The sequence below is a fragment of the Oryctolagus cuniculus genome, chromosome 4, assembly GCF_051225735.1.
Source record: "Oryctolagus cuniculus isolate XC-2025 breed Fujian yellow rabbit chromosome 4, ASM5122573v1, whole genome shotgun sequence".
Classification (NCBI taxonomy): Eukaryota; Metazoa; Chordata; class Mammalia; order Lagomorpha; family Leporidae; genus Oryctolagus; species Oryctolagus cuniculus.
Window position 1 is genome coordinate 95,132,804 of NC_142870.1, and position 20,693 is coordinate 95,153,496.

At 43.4% G+C, this 20,693-nt stretch overlaps 1 protein-coding gene across 25 annotated transcripts in view; it reads left to right on the forward strand.

Annotated features, from left to right (window-relative positions):
• Positions 1-6,792: 6,792 nt before the first annotated feature.
• SENP2 (SUMO specific peptidase 2) overlaps positions 6,793-20,693 on the forward strand; it is a 48,187-nt gene continuing 34,286 nt past the window's right edge. For 4 of the 25 annotated variants that reach the window (XR_016233205.1, XR_016233204.1, XM_089332065.1 and 1 more), the window contains exons 1-5: positions 6,793-7,167; positions 11,784-11,839; positions 15,316-15,449; positions 16,392-16,458; positions 18,482-18,572. Coding sequence is in view for 12 of the 25 variants with exons in the window: in XM_089332065.1 (XP_089188191.1) it covers positions 6,905-7,167; positions 11,784-11,839; positions 15,316-15,449; positions 16,392-16,458; positions 18,482-18,572 (611 nt within the window). In the remaining 13 variants the exon portion in view is untranslated. Of the gene's footprint in view, positions 7,168-8,523; positions 8,869-10,941; positions 11,183-11,783; positions 11,840-15,297; positions 15,450-15,912; positions 16,050-16,391; positions 16,464-18,481; positions 18,573-20,693 lie in introns of those variants that run through there. The other 21 variants (XR_011388023.2, XM_051818835.3, XR_011388022.2 and 18 more) reach the window with 18 other exon arrangements.

Here is a 20,693-nt window from a genome sequence, read left to right on the forward strand (position 1 = left end):
CGTGCCGGCCGCGGCGGCCATTGGAGGGTGAACCAACGGCAAAGGAAGACCTTTCTCTCTGTCTCTCTCTCTCACTGTCCACTCTGCCTGTCAAAAAAAAAAAAAAAAAAAAAAAAAAAAAAAAGAATACATTTTGACGCAAAGCATCAGTCAAAATCCATGAGTTATTTTGCATTGTCTACCTGCAGTAGGCATTTATGAACTCCCAGCAATGCCAGCTGTCATTTATCAGTTCTCTCTACGTGGGCAAGCCATTTGAGTTGTAGGAGATGCCTTTGCAGGAAGGAGACTCCAATGATACATCCTACGAAGTCAGTACACCAGAACCAGAGTATAGAGGGGACCTCTAAAAGTGCTCCAAATAAGTTTCCAAGGCACACCTCAGGCCTAACGAATGCTAAGACTATCTAACACTGGTCCACCAACTTGAGCTCCAATCCCGTATCTTTCACACTGGTCGAGTGGCCTAAGCACAGCACTGAAGTTCTCTAAGTCTTGGTTTTCTCAGTTGTAAAATGAAGGTAATAAAATGTAATAAAATGCTGCCTCCGTTAGGGTTGTTCTGTGGATTATAGGAGCAGTTTCAAAGCCGTTACTGTTGTTGCCCACTGATCACACGAGCTGCCCGGTCCCCCAGCCAGAAGGCAGACTGCTCAATGTTGTGGCTGTGTGGTATGGAGGGCCCCTCAGAGCCATGGTGATTCAGGCGAAAGCCTTTAGCCAGCACTTGAGTCTAGTTTGGGCTTTGTCTCCAGCTTGGAGAAACAAATTCAGGAAATATAAGTAGGAAGAGAACCAAATCCATGACCTGACACCTTTTTTATTGTCCGTTTGCTTTAAACTTTACTCATTTGAAAACAGCTGCCCTCTGGAACAAATGGAGAATTGTTTCCCATGTGTCTTAGGAACTCGTGATGGTATGCATTGCTTCCTGTTGGTTCAGTGTACTTGCCTGATAAATATTTGTTGAATTCCTATCAGTTTTGAGAACCATGCCCAGTGCTTATCTAGACAGAGCCAATGCCAATATACGTTTTCTGGAAATAGCCTAGGATAGGAAAAAGAATAATTTCTGTTGGGAGGTCTCTGGGGGTTACTGAGTTTCCCACTGCTGGGTACAGAAATCCCTCTAACTACCAGCACTTGAAATACTAAAGGAATCATGGGGCTGGCACTGTGGCGCAGCAGATTAACGTCCTGGCCTGAAGCACTGGCATGCCATATGGGAGCCGGTCTAGTCCCGGCTGCTCCTCCGATCCAGCTCTCTGCTCTGGCCTGGGAAAGCAGTAGAAGATGGCCTAAGTCCTGGCTGGGCCCCTGCACCATGTGGGAGACCCGGAAGAAGCTCCTGGCTCCTGGCTTTGGATCAGTGCAGCTCCGGCCATTGCGGCCAATTGGGGAGTGAACCATCAGATGGAAGACCTCTCTCTCTGCCTCACTTCTCTCTGTGTAACTCTGACTTTCAAATAAATAAATAAATCTTTAAAATAAAGTAAATGAATCACTAAGAGAACTTGTCCCTCCTTTTTTGGATTAATGAGAAATACCAATATAAAAAAATATAAAATGTTCCCAAACATGGGAGGGCAACATGGTGTGACCCTACAGGGATCGCACGAGAGCCCTTTATGTAATGAAGAGTTCAGTGTCTTCATTGCAGGGTGGCTGTGGGGAATCCACATGTGCAGTACAGTTACAGAGAACCACACACATGTACATGGAAAGCCAGGAAAATCTAAATGCACTGTGTGGATTGTCTAAGGTCAGTTCTCTGGTTCTGATGGTGCACTAGTTATGTAAGACATTACAGCTAGGGGAAAATTAGTGCTGCAGGGGACCTTTCTGTACTGTTTTTGTAACTTCCCGTGAACCAATAATTATTTTGAAATGAAAAGCTTTTTAAAAATTACAAAAGATCGGGCCAGCGCCGCGGCTCACTAGGCTAATCCTCTGCCTGCAGTGCCAGCACCCCAGGTTCTAGTCCCGGTTGGGGCGCCAGATTCTGTCCCAGTCGCTCCTCTTTCAGTCCAGCTCTCTGCTGTGGCCCGGGAGTGCAGTGGAGGATGGCCCAAGTGCTTGGCCCCTGCACCACATGGGAGACCAGGAGAAGCACCTGGCTCCTGCTTTCGGATCGGCGCGCTGGCTGCAACGCACTGGCCGTAGCAACCACTTGGGGGGTGAACCAACAGAAAAAGGAAGACTTTTCTGTCTCTCTCTCTTACTGTCTAACTCTGCCTGTCAAAGAAAAATTAGAAAAGATGGGTTGAGTTTTAGAATCATTGAAAAGAGGTATTCAGAGGTATTCTGGGGAAAGCAATTTCTTCATTTCCCAACATCTAATCAAGGGTTTCTCAACCTTATGACCCTGATAAAGTCACGGTTTACCTCATTTGCAACTTAGTATTATGTATTAGCTTTTTTTTTTTTTTTTAAACCTAGAAATCACTTGCTACAGAGAGCAGAGTAAAAAGATGCAGGTGAATTGCCTAGACAGGAAAAACAGGTATGGAAGTGTAATGGAGCTGAGGAGAGGTGGTTTTATAACTCTTACTGGTTTCAACAGTCAGGAAGGGTGACCCATGTCCCCACCCACCCTGGTCCAGAGCTCCATGCTGCGCTATGACTCACTATGCACCCTTTTGTCTTCCCATCCATCAGTAACCTGTCATTTCCCATTTGCAGTACAAGTTTGGAAAGCTAAGTCTATTCCCTCAATTCATATCCTTCAAGATCAGGGTAACTTTCCCCAAACCCCTGTATTTGCTTTATTTCTTCATTCCTTCATTTATGGAATATGTTTTGAGCTCCATTAATAGAAATAAGAAGGCAAAAAATAGAATGTGGTTTCATCCAACAAGGAGAAAGACACTCAAATGATAATAATGAAATCAACACTTCCATAGACACATGGTATAAATTCTGTAGGAAAACAGGAGAAACAAGAAAGTGTTGGAAATGAGAGGCAGGCATTGGAAAAGCTTTCCAAAGGAGGTGCCCTTGGATCTGGGTTCCAAAGACTAGGTAGGAGTTTGTGAGGTGAAGAAGGTGAAGAAGGTGAAGAAAGGGCATTCCAGGTAGAGGGAAGGAACTTGGAGGCATGAAAGGAGTGGGGCTGGAGAGTGTGGTGTGAATGAATGCAGAAAGGGTGGAGGAATAAGATGGCCTGTGAAGAACTCTGCATGCCTTACTCGGGATATCAGATTTATCTTCAAGGTTGTGGGAACTTTGTCTATTTATTTATTTGAAAGGCAGAGTTACACACAGAGAGGGAGAGAGGTCTGACATCTGCTTGTTCACTTCCCCAAATGGCCACAATGGTCAGGGTTGGGCCAGGTTGAAGCTAGGATCCAGGAGCTTCTTCCCGGTCTCCTCTGTAGGTGCAGGGGCCCACACGTTGCTTTCCCAGGTGTATAACCAAGAGCTGGATCATAAATGGAGCAGTCCGGACTCCAACTGGCACCTACATGGGTTGCCATTGTTGCAGGTGGTGGCTTAACCTGCTGTGCCACACGTCAGCCCCTGTCAATTTATTTATGTTAGTTTATTTGTACATAACCACTTGAAGGAATATAATAACAATGTACAACTTACAGTATATTATACAACAAATAGAAAATATATCAGTATGTTATTAACATTATTATGCAAATAAAAACTGTTTTGGTGATATATTACAAAACAAAAAGAACAAATATTTGCACACTGATTTTCTAGCTTAAGAAATATTTTTCATGGCAATAGCTACTTTGTGTTAGAAACCATGACTTTCTTACAATATATCAAACAAAAATACTCTGGTTTCTCTTCAGATCGGATAAATCTTTCACCTTTTACAATATATCAAACAAAGTCAATGCAAGGCCCTGTTTTCAGTAAATGTTTGTTTTCAAGAGCTCTACACAGAATGTTTCAAGGAGAGATTGGTGCCACAAGACTAGTACACACACTGACAAGGCAGACATGGCTTTTTCTTACTAAAATTTCTAAAAGTAAATAAAACAAAATTTGGGGAGAATGTCCAATATGTAAATGATTGTCCATTGGTACCATATATTTTAGAAGTTGGGATCTGTTATTATACCTTTTTTTTTTAGATGTATTTTATTTATTTGAAAGTCAGAGTTATTCAGAGAAAGAAGGAGAGGCAGAGAGAAAGGGGTCTTCCATTCACTGGTTCACTCCCCAATCGGCTGCAACGGCTAGAGCTGCACAAATCCGAAGCCAGGAGCCAGCAGCTTCCTCCAGGTCTCCCACACGGGTGCAGGGGCCAAAGGACTCAGGCCACCTTCCACTGCTTTCCCAGGCCATAGCAGAGAGCTGGATTGGAAGTGGAGCAGCTGGGACTGTAACTGGCGCCCATATGGGATGTGGCACTGCAGGTGGAGGCTGTACTGTTTTTTAAAAATATGGTTGGAGGTTGGGGGAAGAACCACTATAGTCCTAAAAGCTGTACATGTGAAATTTATATTCATTAAATAAAAGCCTTCTAAAAAAATATGATTGGAGGCAGGTGAGGCACAGAGAGAGAACACAGAGGTTCGGATTCTGGCTGTTCCTCTTCCGATCCAGCTGTCTTCAATGGCCTGGGAAAGTAGTAGAAGATGGCCCTAGTCCTTGGGCCCCTGAACCCGCATGGGAGGCCCAGAAGAAGCTCTTGGTTCCTGGGTTCTGACTGGCACAGCTCTGGCTGTTGAAGCCATTTGGGGACTGAACCAGCGAATGGAAGATCGGTCTCTCTCTCTGCCTCTTCTTCTCCCTCTGTTTAACTCTGCCTGTCAAATAAATAAATACATCTTTTTTAATTTTTTAAAATTTATTTATTTGACAGGTAGAGTTACAGACAGTAAGAGAGAGAGAGAGAGAAAGGTCTTCCATTCCATAGTTCAACCCCCAAATGGCCACAACATCCGGAGCTACGCCAATCTGAAGCCAGGAGCCAGGTGCCTCTTCCTGGTCTCCCACGTGGGTGCAGGGGCCCAAGCACTTGGGCCATCTTCCACTGCCTTCCCGGGCCACAGCAGAGAGCTGGACTGGAAGAGGAGCAACCAGGACTAGAACCTGGTGCTCATATGGGATGCCAGTGCCGCAGACGGAGGATTAACCTAGTGTGCCACGGCGCCGGCCCCTCAAATAAATAAATAAATCTTTAAAAATAAATATGGTTGGCCAGCGCCGTGGCTCAATAGGCTAATCCTCCGCCTTGCGGCGCAAGCACACCGGGTTCTAGTCCCGGTCGGGGTGCCGGAGTCTGTCCCAGTTGCTCCTCTTCCAGGCCAGCTCTCTGCTGTGGCCCGGGAGTGCAGTGGAAGATGGCCCAAGTCCTTGGGCCCTGCACCCCATGGGAGACCAGGAGAAGCACCTGGCTCCTGGCTTCGGTTCAGCATGCCATGGCGGCCATTGGATGGTGAACCAATGGCAAAGGAAGACCTTTCTCTCTGTCTCTCACTGTCCACTCTGCCTGTTAAAAAATAAATAAATAAATATGGTTGGAGCACCGTGGTATAGTGAATACAGCTACCACCTGTGACACTGGCATCTTTTTCTTTTTGCTGAGCTGGTTTCCCAAGCCTTGTTCATGAGAATCCAGAACCTTAATTAGACAATTATTCCCTGGAGGAAGCAACTTATGGAAAAATCCTGTAATGCACGAGGTTGATCCTTGTGACTTATGACTTGGGCTCCATTTGGAACCCTCCAGAACCACTCGAGAGGTTCACCCTGTCTGACTCAATGGGGTATTTCTCTCCCACTCTTCTCTCCCTCTCTTCTGGCTGCTTCTCAGTTTTAGCTGTTCAGGGACATGCATGTCTCTCTCTCTCTCTTTTTTTTTAGGTTCTCCCTACGGCCAACCAGAGTTAATTTTAGGGTTGCCACATGGCCTATATTTTAAGTCAGTTCATCCCAAACATACCTGAATTTGTTGAAAATCTGACCATTTTTTTCTCTAATAGAAAATGAAGCTTAAGTTGCAGATTTATCTTTATTAGTAAATAAGAATTGCACTATCAATTTATCTTCTTCAATTACAACAAAGGACAAGAGGGATCAGGCTGGAACTAGCATGGAAGAGGGAAAGGGGGGTGGCTGTTGCAGTGGTGAGAGGAATGATCATGCCCTAAAGGACAGTAGTTCTGATAGATCTGTAGAGAAAGCAGCCTGCCTATAAAAACTGGAAAGCACAGACCAGACAAGTTAAAGGACTGTAGGAGAAGGAAGGAAAAAAGTGAGCCATGAAGCACTTACTTTAGCTGTGCTGGACACTGCCTAGGCCCTTCACATAAACACAATTAATTACTCAGCCCACAGATCTGAGACGCAGGTTTTACTAATCCCACTTTATAGGTTGGGAAAAAAGCCGAGGCGGGGCTTGATGCTATTTTTCCACAAAAGGCAGCCCAAGCCATTTATAGTCAATGTGTATGAGTTTTGTAATGAAATCCAGGACAAGAAAGGAGTGCACCTGGCTTTTGACATGACAAGGCCAGTGTTATTACTAGACAGATTCAGCAAGATGAAAGTTGGTTCCTAGAAGGAAATTAACCTTCAGTGTGGTTAATTATGCTGGATTTTAGGCACATTAGGCCTAAACCAACAAAACCTCCTCTATGGATCCCTAGTCCTGCGTGAAATGGCTCAGAACTCTGTTCTGGCAGGGATCGGCAAAAACAAACTTGAGTTTTTTTAAATCCTTTTTTTTCTTTTTAAACATTCTGGGAATGCTGCGAAAGGGAAAATTTGCAAGACCAAAGAATGGGTTGGTGGGCTGGGTCTTCATTGTTTTGTGGAGGAAGAGGGGGGTGGGGCCCTGGAAAAGCTTGAAGCAGCAGCTCCTGGCTGGGGGAGTGCGGGAATCTTTTTGGGAAACTGCGGCATGTATCTGGAATAGCCCGTACAAGCTTAAGCAATGAAGTTGTGCCCTTCCTGCAGTACTAGGTTGCAAGTTTTCCCAGCCGAAGGCGCAAATCTCTACATCCTCGTAACTCCACGAGGCCTTGGGATTATCTCCTGGCCCTTCGGCGAAGAGCTCCTGGATCCGGGAATGGCTGCCGTGGGGGTGAAGTTGCGATTAAGGGTAATCCCTCTCCTTGGCCAGTGGATGGGCAGAGGCCCATGCCCCTACTGTGGACCACCGGACAGTGAAGGCACCAACTGGCAGAAAAGTCCCAGGTGGGAGCAACTATAAGGATGAGTCTCCATTTCTTCATTGCAGAGGGTAACTAAGAGGACTTGCAGGCCGTGGCAGGAGATAGGGAGGTTGGGGAATGTGAGGGCGGGCAGCACGTTGGTGTGCGTTGCCCCACTCATTTCTGGAGATATCGTTTGCTAAGGACTTGTGATAATGGCTGAAGTCTGTAATATTGAAGCTTTCTCACGTTTCATGGCTCTTACGAACTTTTAGTATTGAATTTGTGCCTGTACAATGAATGAGGCAGGAAAAAAAAAGCAAACAGTTTGGTTTGCACTGTGGTCTAGGAGACTTGATCTCAATTATTTCTCAAGTCTTGGTGACCAGATCAGAATAGGTTGCTATTCCAAAGAAACGAGCAGTTTTCTGATTAATTTGGAAGGGAAACTGCTCTTTTGTTTGGAGAATCCCTTAGTGAGTTTCTTGCAAGTTCAGGAAAGTCTGGGACTCCAGCCTGAACTGAATTGCAGGTAAAAAAACAAGTGGGGTTCTGGGATTTGTGTAGCATGAAGGACTTTGAGAACTCCTAGGATTGTTTCAGGGAGGTAACCGGATTTTTTTTTTCTTTTTTATCACTAATCAGGATGAGACTTGTTCTACAGTTGATAATTAACCAGAGTTGCGACCTCTAGATTTTAGAAGGAAGTAATGAGACTCACTGTGCCAGGCCAGGGGAGCAAACAAGTGTATTGCAGGCCACAGTTGTCTTCATCCTCACCTCTGCGAAGCCTTCTTTAGGAGTCTGCTCTTTACCCTGCCTCAGCGCATAGTTTTCCTTTTTCTGGGTCCCCTGCACTTTGCACTTTCCTTTATCACAGCAACCAGTCATTCCGTATTGTAATCTAGTTTCTCCCGGTAGAGGGAGGGATCTCAAGGCCGAGGGACTGACGCTGGTATTTATACCTTGGTTCAAACTTTAGCTATACCGCTAGTCAGTTTTGTGATTTCCATTTCCTTTATTTGAAAAACGGGCGAAAAGACGCCCTATTGCCTAGGGTCGCTGAGAAACCTGAAGGAGGTATAACACATTCAAAAGTAGGGGGAATATGTCAGATAAAGGGCGACTGAGCCGGTAGTCTTTTGTTAATTAGCCTGACCTACCTTTATCCTGTATACTCAAAAACTTATTGAGCACTAACAGCGCTCTAGGACCTCGGATGGCTCCGGGGTATGGCTCTCACGTGTGGCTTGTGGGCCTTGTCTCACGGGCCGAATCGGGACTGGTTCCGTACAGAGGAAGCCCCGCCCCCGCCCCCGCTCCCTCGTCAGTGATTGGCCCGGAGATCGTTCTGCCGTTTCTGGTTGCCAGGATCGCTGGTAGGGGGCGGTACTAGGTTGCGCTTGCGCATATCGAGGAGGAAGCTTTCCGGTCGGGCGGGAGGAGGTGACGTCAGGCGCTGTGGCGGGCGGGCGCCTCCCCTAGCTGTGTGGACGTTTTATCTGTGGGCCTTGTTGTCACGTCACAAGTCAGCGACTAGGTCTTGGCGGTGGTGGCCGAGTCGGGGAAGGCGGCAGCGGCGGCGACAGCTCTGGGGTTTGCGTCTCGGGGTGTGTCGGCCGCCGCTGCTGCTCAGGCCTGGTATGTACAGATGGCTGGTTAGGATTCTCGGCACCATTTTCCGTTTCTGCGACCGGTCAGCGCCCCCCTCCCGGGCCCTTCTGAAGAGGCGGCGCTCGAACAGGTGAGCAGAGTGGGCTGAGCGCTGGCTTGGCCGTGCCCCTCCCCCACATCAGGCTCCTCGGCGGGCACTGCGCTGACCCAGCCGGGCGGGCCCTGCTCTGCTTAAGTGGGTCGGAGAAGTGCGGGGCGCCGGTATCCTGATGACGTAGTCGCGCCCATCAGGCTGGTGTGTGGAGGCGCAGCTCGTGATGAACGAAGGGGCTGTTTGTTTTTGGAGTTGGAGGGTGATGGTGGGCTCTTTAATATTCTTGTCAGAGTCCAAGCTGGTGGCTGGCAACACATGGGATTTGGCACGTTTTGCTGCTCTTAGGCTGAAAAATAAAAATTGAAGGAGTGCTGTCTGTGCTGCGGCTCTGTCTACGAAGCACACTCCCAGCTGTCAGTTAAGGGAAGTGAGATTCATAGCTTACCCAAAGCCCTTTTGACTGCGAGTACTGTTCTTTTAGCACCACAAACAGCAGCTGTCTTGTTCTGAAACAGCTGTCAAACAGTGTGTGTGCGGGGCCCCCTGGGGTGAGGGGGGGGTTGCTTCTGTGCTTTAGAATTAGTATATTAGAAAAAAAAAATTAGGTGCCAGCTCCTTGTTAAAGTTCACTGGTCCATTCCTAAAATTTGGGAGAAACTAAAAACTCTTCCGACTCAGTATCTCCTTGGCTTGTCTCATAGGGTCCCACCTTCCATAAGAATCTAGAAAATAAAGTACCACACAAATTCTGTACACCGCCCACCTTTTCAGCTCTCAAGTGTAAATTTGAGTTTTTTTTTTTTTTTTTTTTTTTTTTTTATTAAGCTGGTCAAGGTCAAGGAAAAGTAGGGAAAAGATTGGTTTCTGGGAGCTTGAGAGAACAAGATGGTTAATACATGAGTCTGAGAATGTAGTCATCAATAAGTTTGATCGCATATACTCCAGAGAGACGTGGTTTCAATTTACTCCTCTTTTTGAGCTTTTTGTAGGGTTAATGTGAGGATAATTTGAGAACATGTTGTAAAGTGCCTAAATTGATGCTTAATATGTATAGAAGTAGTTTATTCTACCCTAAGGGTTTTGTTCAGAATCAGGTGCAGGATAAACATTTGGTGCATACTTAATGTTAATTTACTCACGCTTGTTCCTTCTTTTTGATGTGAATTTCTGCTGATGACTGGGAGTTCTTTACTGCTCTTTAGGGATTCACATCCTTTATCTAAAACTGCTCTTCTCAACATAAGCCAATTTTCAGTCAGGTCTTGAGATGTTTAATGGCAGAATGTTATTTTCCTTGGATCTCATTCTGTTAAATTTTTTAAAGATTTATTTATTTTTGGAGAGGCAGAGCTACAGAGAGAGGGAAAGACAGAGAGAGGTCTTCCATCCTCTGGTTCACTTCCCAAATGGTCGCAATGGCTGGAGCTATGCTGATCCAAAGCCAGGAGCCAGGAGCTCCTTCTGGGTCTCCGATGCGAGTGCAGGGGCTCAAGCACTTGGGCCATCTTCCACTGCTTTCCTGGGTCATAGCAGAGAGCTGGATCGGAAGAGGAGCAGGCTATGTGGGATACTTGGCACTGCAGACGGAGGCTTAGCCCAGTATGTCATAGTACCAACCCCATCTATTAGTTTATAAAAATATGATTAATCATAAGGATTCAGAAAGATGATTACTAGTATACCAAGATACTAATATTCTTGACTTGTTGGTTTAGAAACCTTCCTGATTCCAAAGTCTTTATTGTGATGTAGTTTCCCATGATAGAAATGTAGTTAAATGTAGTTAAATGTATTATCTTTTGCTAGCTAAGAACAGTCTTAAGACTGCATATGTGTCACTTGAAGTAAAACAGAACTTTCTTTGGGGTTGTCTTTCAAAGGGAACTTATTTACTTGTTTTTAAATTATTTCTGTACAGGAAAAGAGAATAATAGGCCTAGGCCTTCCAGGTTCATCTACTAGCTAAGTGACTTCTGCCCACTTTCAAGTTTGTACTTTAGCCTACAGATTATTACATGGTAGAGAATTGGGTTCTTTCTCAGATAGTTGAAACCATAATTCTTCAAATGCTGAAGAACTATAGAATAGCATTCTCTTTTTATTTTAAAGGTTTGTTTTTGTATCTGAAAAGCAGAGTTACCCAGAGGGAGAAGGAAATGGAGAGGAAGATGGAGAGAGAGAGAGAGAGAGAGAAAGAAAGAGAGCGATAGCGATAGCTATCTTCCATCCACTGGTTTACTCCCCAAATGGCCTCAAACCCTGCTGAAGCCAGGAGCCTGGAACTCCATCTGGGTCTCCCATGTGGGTCGCGGGGCCCAAGCAGTTGGGTCATCTTCCACTTCTTTCCCAGGTGCGTTATCAGGGACCTGAATCAAAAGTAGAATAGCGGGGACTGAAACTAGTGCACATATGGGATGCTGGCTTAACCCACAGTGCCACAACACTGGCTCTACCACATTCTCCACATTTTTTAAAGAAGTATTTTATTTGAAAGCGTTACAGAGAGAGGTAGAGCCAGAGAGAGAGGTCTCCCATTCCACTGGTTCACTCCTCAAATGACTACAATGACCAGAGCTGACCCGATCCAAAGCCAGGAGCCAGGAGCCTCTTCTGGGTCTCCCACATGGGTGCAGGGGCCCAAGGACTTGGGTCATCTTCCACTGCTTTCCCAGGCCATAGCAGAGAGCTGGATTAGAAGAGGAGCAGCCAGGACTTGAACCAGCGCCCATATGGGATGCTGGCGCTGCAGGCTGGGGCTTTAACCCGCCATGCCACAGTGCCGGCCCCAACATTCTCTTTTAAAATGTTAATTGGATCTTATTTTATGACAAAGTGGGTAGAAGAGAGGTATGTTATATGAATACTAGATTTATCTACAGAAATGGATATGTGTGCGTTTATGCGTTTATTCATATATACCAGTATATGCTATTTTTCTTTTCTCTTTTCAGCACTCTGTTTTCTACAGTGGACACTGATGAAATACCAGCCAAAAGACCAAGATTAGGTACTGAAAATTTTAAAGGAAAAATGCTTGGAATAAAATTCAAAATGTGAAAATTATGTATAAGCAGTGAAAAGTCTCTTTCCTTTTCCTTTCCTATTTAATTATCTTTTTGTTAAGATTTTTATTTATTTATTTGAAAGGCAGAGTTATAGAGAGGCAGAGGCAAAGATGGAGAGAGGTCTTCCATCTACTGGTTCATTCCCCAAATGGTAGCAACAGCCAGAGATGGGCCAATTCAAAACCAGGAGTCACAACTTTCTTTTTTTTAAAATTTTTTTTTTATTTTTGACAGGCAGAGTGGACAGTGAGAGACAGAGACAGAGAGAAAGGTCTTCCTTTACTGTTGGTTCACCCTCCAATGGCCGCTGCGGCTGGCGCGCTGCGGCCGGCGCACTGCGCTTATCTGAAACCGGGAGCCAGGTGCTTCTCCTGGTCTCCCATGCGGGTGCAGGGCCCAAGCACTTGGGCCATCCTCCACTGCACTCCCTGGCCACAGCAGAGAGCTGGACTGCAAGAGGAGCAACCGGGACAGAATCCAGCGCCCTGACCGGGACTAGAACCCGGTGTGCCAGTGCCGCAAGGCGGAGGATTAGCCTATTGAGCCGTGGCGCCGGCACGAACTTCTTTCAATTCACCCACACAGGGGCAAGGGCCCAAGGACTTGGACCTATTCTGTTTTCCCAGGCCATAGAAGAGAGCTGGATTGGAAGTAGAGCAGCTGGGACTTGAACTGGTGCCCATATGGGATGCTGGCACTGCAGGTGGCAGCTTTACCCTCTATGCCATAGTCTTGCGCCCCGGCCCCCCCCCCCCCCCTTTTAAGATTTATTTATTTATTTGCAAGGCAGAGTTACAGAGAGAAGGAAAGAGAGAGAGAAAGGTCTTCCATTCCCTGGTTCATTCCCCAAATGGCCACAATGGCTGGAGCTGAGCCTATCTAAGGTCAGGAGTCCAGAGCTTCTTCTGGGTCTTTCACATGGGTGTCAGAGCCCAAGCACCTTGGCCATCATCTACTGCTTTCCAAGGCCATCAGCAAGGAGATGGATTGGAAGAGGAGCAGGTGAGACTAGAACCAGTGTCCATGTGGGACACATGCCACAGTGACTACCCCAGGCTGGCCCTTTTAATTATCTTTTCTAGAGGTAACCGCTATTACCAGGGACATGAATATCATTTCAGAAAGTTTAACCAATGTGTCATTTAGAAATTCTAAATCCTTCTGTACAGAAAAGATACTATTTATTTTTGAAGAAGAAACATTGTAAAAACTCCTACAAACTGATTGATCTAGTACAGATGACTGAGTAAACTGATCCAATTTGTTGTTACTAATCATTTACCTCCATATAACTGAAAGGCTAGAAGAGAATAAAAATAGATCAGAGGTAAAGGTGCCTTGGAATACCTTAACAAGACATTCCTCTTTCTCAGAAATGATTTCTGAATTTGAGTCGACCTCCAAATGTGGTAGTTGAGTGTGCACATGTCTGTGTTAATACTTAAGTCCAGTGATAATTGCTAAGTATGCATTAATGTTAAGTAATGTGTTAGGTTCTACAGGAAATAACAAAAATGAGTAAGGCAGGTTCTCTTTAAGGATCTGTGATTATATGTTGGAGAATAAGATGCACATATATAGTACTAATGTCAGGGAGGCATGATGAGTAAAGTAAGAAAGGTAATAAGAAAATCCTGTCCAATTTTCAGCTGAAGGTCAATAAAGTATTATACTTTTTAGTGATCACCTTTTACTGTGTCATCAAGGTTACCTCTTATGCTCTTGTTAATATTAGTCTCTGAAGCTCTTTCTCACTTTAGAAAGCATAGCGGAATTTAAGTGGTATCCTACAACATTATTAGAGTGATAACCTTGAATTATCCCAAATTCCTAAAATGAGAAGCAACTCATTGGCAAGCTTTGGTACTTTTATTGTAGTGGTTTTTTTTTTTTGTTTTTTTGTTTTTTTTTTTTTAAGATTGATTTATTTGGGAGGCAGAGTTACACAGAGGGACAGACAGAGAGAAAGGTCTTCCATCTGCTAGTTTACTCACCAAGTGGCCGCAAAGGCTGGAGCTGGGCCTGTCTGAAGCCAGGAGTCTGAAGCTTGTTCTGGTTCTTCCACATGGGTGGCAGAGGGCCAAACACTTTGACTATCTTCCACAGCTTTCCCAGGCTGTCAGCAGAGAGCTGGATTGGAAGTGTAGCAGCCAGGGCTTTATTTATTTGAAAGGTAGAGTTAGAGAGAGGTAGAGATAGAGAGAGAGGTCTTCCATCTGCTGGTTCACTCCCCAGATGGCTGCAATGGCTGGAGCTGAGCCGATCTGAAGCCAGGAGCCAGGAGCCAGGGGCTTCATCTGGTTCTCTCATGTGGGTGCAAGGGCCCAAGGAGTTGGGCCATCCTCCGCTGCTTTCCCAGGCAATTATCAGGGAGCTGGATCAGAAGTGGAGCAATCAGGACAGGAAACTGGTGCCCCAGTGGGATGCCAGCATCACAGATGGCGACTTGGCTACTGTGCTACAACACTGGCTTCTAGTACTTCTAACTGTGATCCAATAGCAAGTTACTTTGTGTTGCATTCTACTTGACCTAACCATAACCTCCCTTTATTTTAAATTATTCCCTATCTTTCTGGAAATTAATATTATGTCTGGAGCACTAATTGCTTTAAAATTCACCATTTCAGCTATATTTGTTTGAAGCAGAATGTATACTGATAGTCTCTTTTTTACAAATGAATGTGTTGAAATGTCTTTAATTAGGAAATAGAAAGGAAATTGTAGAAGACTTAAGACCAAATGTGTAGAAGTCAGAATAGGGTAGTTGTGATAAAAGGAGAAGTGGGGAAGGCACTGAAAGTTACTCTTACTTTGTAATCCTTTTTTGGTGGCAGAAAGGGGTGAGTTTGAGATCTTCCCCCATGTCTTCTGTAGCAGACGGATAGCCTTGTTCTGTCATGGATGTTTAAGAGTTTCATATTTTATACTTTGCTTAGCCAAAATACAGCAGGGGGTTAGTAAAGAGTTGTTCAGGGCAGCTGTGTTGTTATCTGCCAGGTAAATAGTTAAAAACCAGTTGAGTAGATTAGAGTGCTTCCTATTAGGATTATACCATACCTAGTGGCTACATGCTCTTTGTTGTGTAATTATGCCCTCATCAATCTAGTAACAGTTTTATATATCCTAGAAAACTAACTCATGGCTTAAAAGCTGCGCTTTCAGAACATTTTTCTTGTTAATTGGTATGTGGTTTGCTAAAATGATGGCTTCGTGATTTTGTAGCATCCCCAAAATTTTACTTAGAACTAAAAAACACAATTTTGGAATTCTAATTATTCAGTTAGGATGTAATTATTTTTATACATACTTTTTTATTTCAGTTATTGAAAATAGGAATTTTAATAAAAATTGATAGAGGTTCTAAGATTCAATCTCAAAGTTTATTAATTTTTATTTATAGTTTGTTAATATTTTGTAGATTGCTTTATTCATCAAGTGAAAAACAGTCTCTACAATGCTGCCAGCTTATTTGGATTCCCATTCCAACTGACCACAAAGCCCATGGTAACTTCTGCTTGTAATGGAACACGGAATGTGTCCTCTTCAGAAGAGGTCAGTGTGGGATTGGGGGCCGCTGGGGCTACTGACCTTGGTACTTAATCATTAAAGTTAAATTTTCAAAATATTGTCTTTTTGGGAATAGTGTTATTTTTACATTTATTTACTTGAGAGGCAAAGAGAGACAGAAGCACTTTCATCTAGCAGGTGCCTGCAATGGCCAGGAAATGTTTTTATTAGCTGTGATATAAAGGCCAAGTAACTAAAGATTAAGAAATTGAACAGTTAAAAGTATTTATAGGGGCAGGCATCTGACATAGTGGTTAAAATGACACCTAGGATGTCCATTTCCCATATTGTAGTGCCTGAGGTCGGGTCCTAGCTCTGGTGTTGATTCTAGTTTCCTGCTAATGTGCACCTTGGGATGCAGCAGATGTGTGTGTGTGTGTGTGTGTGTGTGTGTGTGTCGGGGGGGGGGGGTGGCTCTGCCTTTCAAATAAATAATTAAATCTTTTAGAAAATAGAGTTCCAGAGAGAGGTAGAGACACACAGAGAGAGGTCTTCTATCTGCTGGTTCACTCTTCAAATGGCCGCAACAGCTGGAGCTGAGCCGATCTGAAGCCAGGAGCCAGGATCTCCTTCCAGGTCTCCCACGTAGGTTCAGTGGCCCAAGCACTTGGGTCATCTTCTGCTTTCCCAGGCCATAGCAGGAAGCTGCATCAAAAATGGAGCAGCCAGGGCTTCAATTGGCACCCATATGGGATGCAGGTGCTGCAGGCTGGGGCTTTAACTTGCTGTGGTGTAGTGCCAGCCCCAGAATTATTATTTTTTTTAAATCATTTTACAAGTTTGATAAATTATACCTTTGGTCTTAATGGTGGTATCTCTTCTGTGAACTACCTGAGAAAATAATATTATTACAGTGATCTTTTCATCTTAGAAACTGGTTTAAATTGCAAAATTTAGATGCCACAGAAGTGATTGTTTAATTTTCAGGTATTTTCAGGCTCTTCATCTTGTGAACTGACAGGTTCTGGATCCTGGAACAACATGCTGAAACTGGGTGAGGTGGTTAAAGATATTTCTGTGTTCCTCTACTGCCTTTTGGCTGTTTTCCTCTAAGTTTTGAGATGGTGAAAGAAAAACACTGATCTTGGGTTAGGATTAGCATGTTCTCTACCATTCTAGATAATTTAGTAAAGAGTTTTCTTTCAGAATTGTTGTCTTTGAATTTACTGTATGTTTTCTATTTATATTATCAGTGTCCTTAATGACTTAGGTAAGGTTTATTCTTTAAAATAACATATTTCCTGACAGGTTACTCTATTCTAGGCATTGTATTAGGAACAACAGAATAATAAAACCTTGTCCCTTCCCTTGAGGATTTCATCATCTTTGGGAGCAGCCTCAGGTTCTCAGTTCTCACGGTTTTATGATGTAGGGACTTTTTTTTTTTTGGACAGGCAGAGTGGACAGTGAGAGACAGAGACAGAGAGAAAGGTCTTCCTTTTGCTGTTGGTTCACCCTCCAATGGCTGCTGCGGCCGGCGTACCGCGCTCATCCGATGGCAGGAGCCAGGTACTTATCCTGGTCTCCCATGGGGTGCTGGGCCATCCTCCACTGCACTCCCGGGCCACAGCAGAGAGCTGGCCTGGAAGAGGGGCAACCGGGACAGAATCTAGCGCCCCGACCAGGACTAGAACCCGGTGTGCCGGTGCCGCAATGCGGAGGATTAGCCTAGTGAGCCGTGGCGCCGGCTTGATGTAGGGACTTTTGTATCTGCATTAGACCCTGAAATTGAATTGTAATTATTGTGTATACTATACAAAATGTTATGGTAAAGAAAAGTCGAAGATGCTAGAGTTTGGAGAAATTATTGTGATGTCTTACAGGTAGGCTTGTAAAATTTGAGAGGAAGAGGAGGAAGTTAGGGAAGGTGAATCAAAGAGGAGGAAGCTAGGGCAATGATAAATACCTTAGAGTTAAGTATCTCAGGTGCTGGAGAAAAGAGCAAGAGAAAAGGCACATCCCTGTGTCAGATGATCTAGTTCCAAAGGGCTTGGAATGAGGATGATATTTCTTTGAAAACTTTTATTTCATTTAAAAAGCTAGTGTAAATTGAATTTTGTAATCTACTCATATTGTTTGGGTATTTAAATGTTTAAAATTGCTTGTCATTACAATTGACCTGTGAGGGATGGTAAGTACATCTTGTGACCGAGGTGCCAGCGGATATTTTGTGGGCTTGTGTAGACTAGTCAGAGAAGCAGGTTTTGTAGGACAGGTTTCTTGACTAACCATCTCTTACCTGAAATGCTTGTGGACTAGATATTTTGTGAATTCAGACACTTTGAAATTTAGATAAATTATGTTTATTGAATATTACTTTATAAACTTATTGGAATCTGGAGTAGAGCGCTATAATCAAGCATGAATATTTCTGCAATTCAGTATTAGTCACCCTGGGGATAAAGACTAGCTTTACGTGGGTGCAAGTCAGATTTAATAAAACCAATGAATTTGTGTCAGTTTAGGTTTTCATTGCAGCTGGCTGATGGAGTTTTCAGCTCTAAAACCCTGTGTCCTGGAGTCCTCAGGGACTCCAAAGCTGCTGCAGTCGTTTGTCCCGCAGAGAGCGTGGCTGATGAAGTCTGACTGTCTTCTTGAATTATAGTAATTGTCTTATAATTATTGGAAGCATATAGTAAAATTGTAACTTGTGGCTGGTCGTCTTGAGAAGAAGAAACATAATTTGAACTATTTATTTAGATCGATTAGTTTATAGAGAGTTTGTAATTTTGAGTTCTTCAGGGCCTCTTGTCAGTCTCACCAAGCAAAATTAAAAAAACTTGCTGTGAATTCTGTTAATGCCCATCTGAGATCAAAGACAAACTAAGCTAATTGCTTTCTTTTAACTTTTGCAAAATTTGTGCTGGACTCCTGTGTTGTCTATTAATAATAAATTTTTTTAAAAGAAATTTAGTTCTATAATGTAGATTGCTCTCAGATTTTCTTTCAGAATGTAGGTTGTTCACCACTGTTTTTGTTTTTTTTCTTCCACAATTACAAATGCATTTTTAAAATAGGTAATAAATCTCCTAATGGAATAAGTGACTATCCAAAGATCAGAGTGACGGTAACCCGAGATCAGCCACGCAGAGTTCTGCCTTCCTTTGGGTAGGTGTTAAATTCTGGCTTTTTGTAAGTGGAAACAGCATTTGTTAGGTGCACACCCTTGCTAGGTAGGCATTTTCACTTTAGTTCTATTATGTCATCTTGTTACATAAGTACTTTTGAGTTCAGTAACTTGCTGAAGATCATGTAGCTACTGAGAGACTGGAGCCCAGGTGTGTATTACCTTGTCTACCGTAGTGAATGCTCATAGCGTGATCTAATTTTGATACCTTTTTTGAAAGAACTGTCGCTGAGTTTCTTCTAAATTAATATATATATATATATACACAGAAAAATACAGAAATCATACATATAGCCTGATAGATTTTCATTCACTGAACATAGTTTTCTTCCTTCTTTCTGTTGCCTAGATGTTAGACCTTTAAATTTGATCTGATTTTCCTGCATATTCTCATTCTCATTTTCTGTTCTTCTAGTTATTTTTTGAAAAGATTTATTTATTTGAAAGGCAGAGTGTCAGAGAGAGAAAGAGGTACCTTCCACCTACTATTTCAGTCCCCAAATGGCTGCAGCAGTCAGGGCTGGGCCATGTTGAAGCCAGGAGCCAGGAACTCCATCTGGATTTCCCACACCGAGACTAGAACCCGGTGTGCTGGCACCGCAAGGCGGAGGATTAGCCTAGTGAGCCGCGGCGCCAGCTCTTAGTTATGTTTTTTAAGTTGGAGTCTTAAACACCTAATAATCCTTGGCTAGCCACTTATATTTAAGAATGAGAGATTGGAACCTGGGGTCCTCTGGAGTTTCATGAATGGCTGATTGTAGATCTAGGAGGGAAAGTATAGAGTGAATGTGGAACATTTTGTGCCAGAAAGTAAAGGAGTCTTCAGGGCTGGTGTTGTGGCACAGCAGGTTTAGCTGCCCCCTGAGTCACTGGCATCCTATATCAGAGTGCCAGTTTAAGTCTTGATTGTTCCACTTCCCATCTGGTATCCTGTTTGTGCACCTGGGAAAGCAGCAGAGATGGTGTGGATACTTGGGCCCTTGCCACCCACATGCAATACCCAGGTAGAGTATTTGACTCCTGGCTTTGGCCTGCCCCAGCCCTGGTTGTTGTGGGTATTTGAGGAGTGAACCCGAAGATGGAAGATTCTCTCTCTCTGTCTCTCTCTCTCTGTGTGTCTCCCTCTCTTATGTTGCTCTGCCTTTCAAATAAGTAAATAAATCTTTTAAGAAAAAAAGTAAAAGGAGTGCTCAAAAACTGACAGGCTGCTGGCATAGGAGGAAACTTTTTAAAGAGTCTGTCACTGCCATATTGGAGACAACTTAAGTTCATCAGTGTGAATAAAGGCAGGAATATAGATACATTATTACATATATTATATGCATAATATTAGTAAATGTGTAGTATAGTGAGGGAAACATCTTTATAGTAAAATGCTAACTAGTAAGTGCGCAAAATTGAAAGAATTAGAAAATCACCATTTAGTAACTGTCATAGTAATAATTGATATGGACAAGAATCAGTTGAGCTGAAATTAGTGAAAATTTGATAAGGTACAGAATATTTATATAACACAAAATATTTCTCCACAAATTACTTATTAGATATAATGGGAAAAATAGTAACTGTAGAGAGGAGGAACCTGCCTGACACCACCCTAACCAAAAGATCAACATTGAATCTATCAACAGGGGGCAGACTGACACTTTGTTTCCAGATATTATGCTGAGGAAGACATTACCTGATGTAATGTTCCAGCAAAAACCAGTAATCTGAATATAATCACGAGAAAACAAGTTAAACAAATTAAGGTTCATTCTAGAAAACAGTAGCCTCTACTTTTCATTAAAAAGAAGAAGGAAGGCTAAAAAGTGAGACTAAAGAAGACAAAGATGCACGACAGCTCAGTGCAGTGTGAGATCCTAGAGTAGACCTTATTGAGAAAATAATTGTTATAAAGGATATTTTAATAGCTTTCGATAAATTTGAATATATGCTACATGTTATATTATTGCATCATTGCTAAAAGGTCCTAAACTTGATGATTGTGTTGTGATTGTGTAAAGATATCCTTTTTCTTAGGAGTTACATACTTAGATAGAAGTAGACTTATTCCTTAAGCATTTTATCGTTTTTCTATAAGCATTGCTTTAGCTTTATTC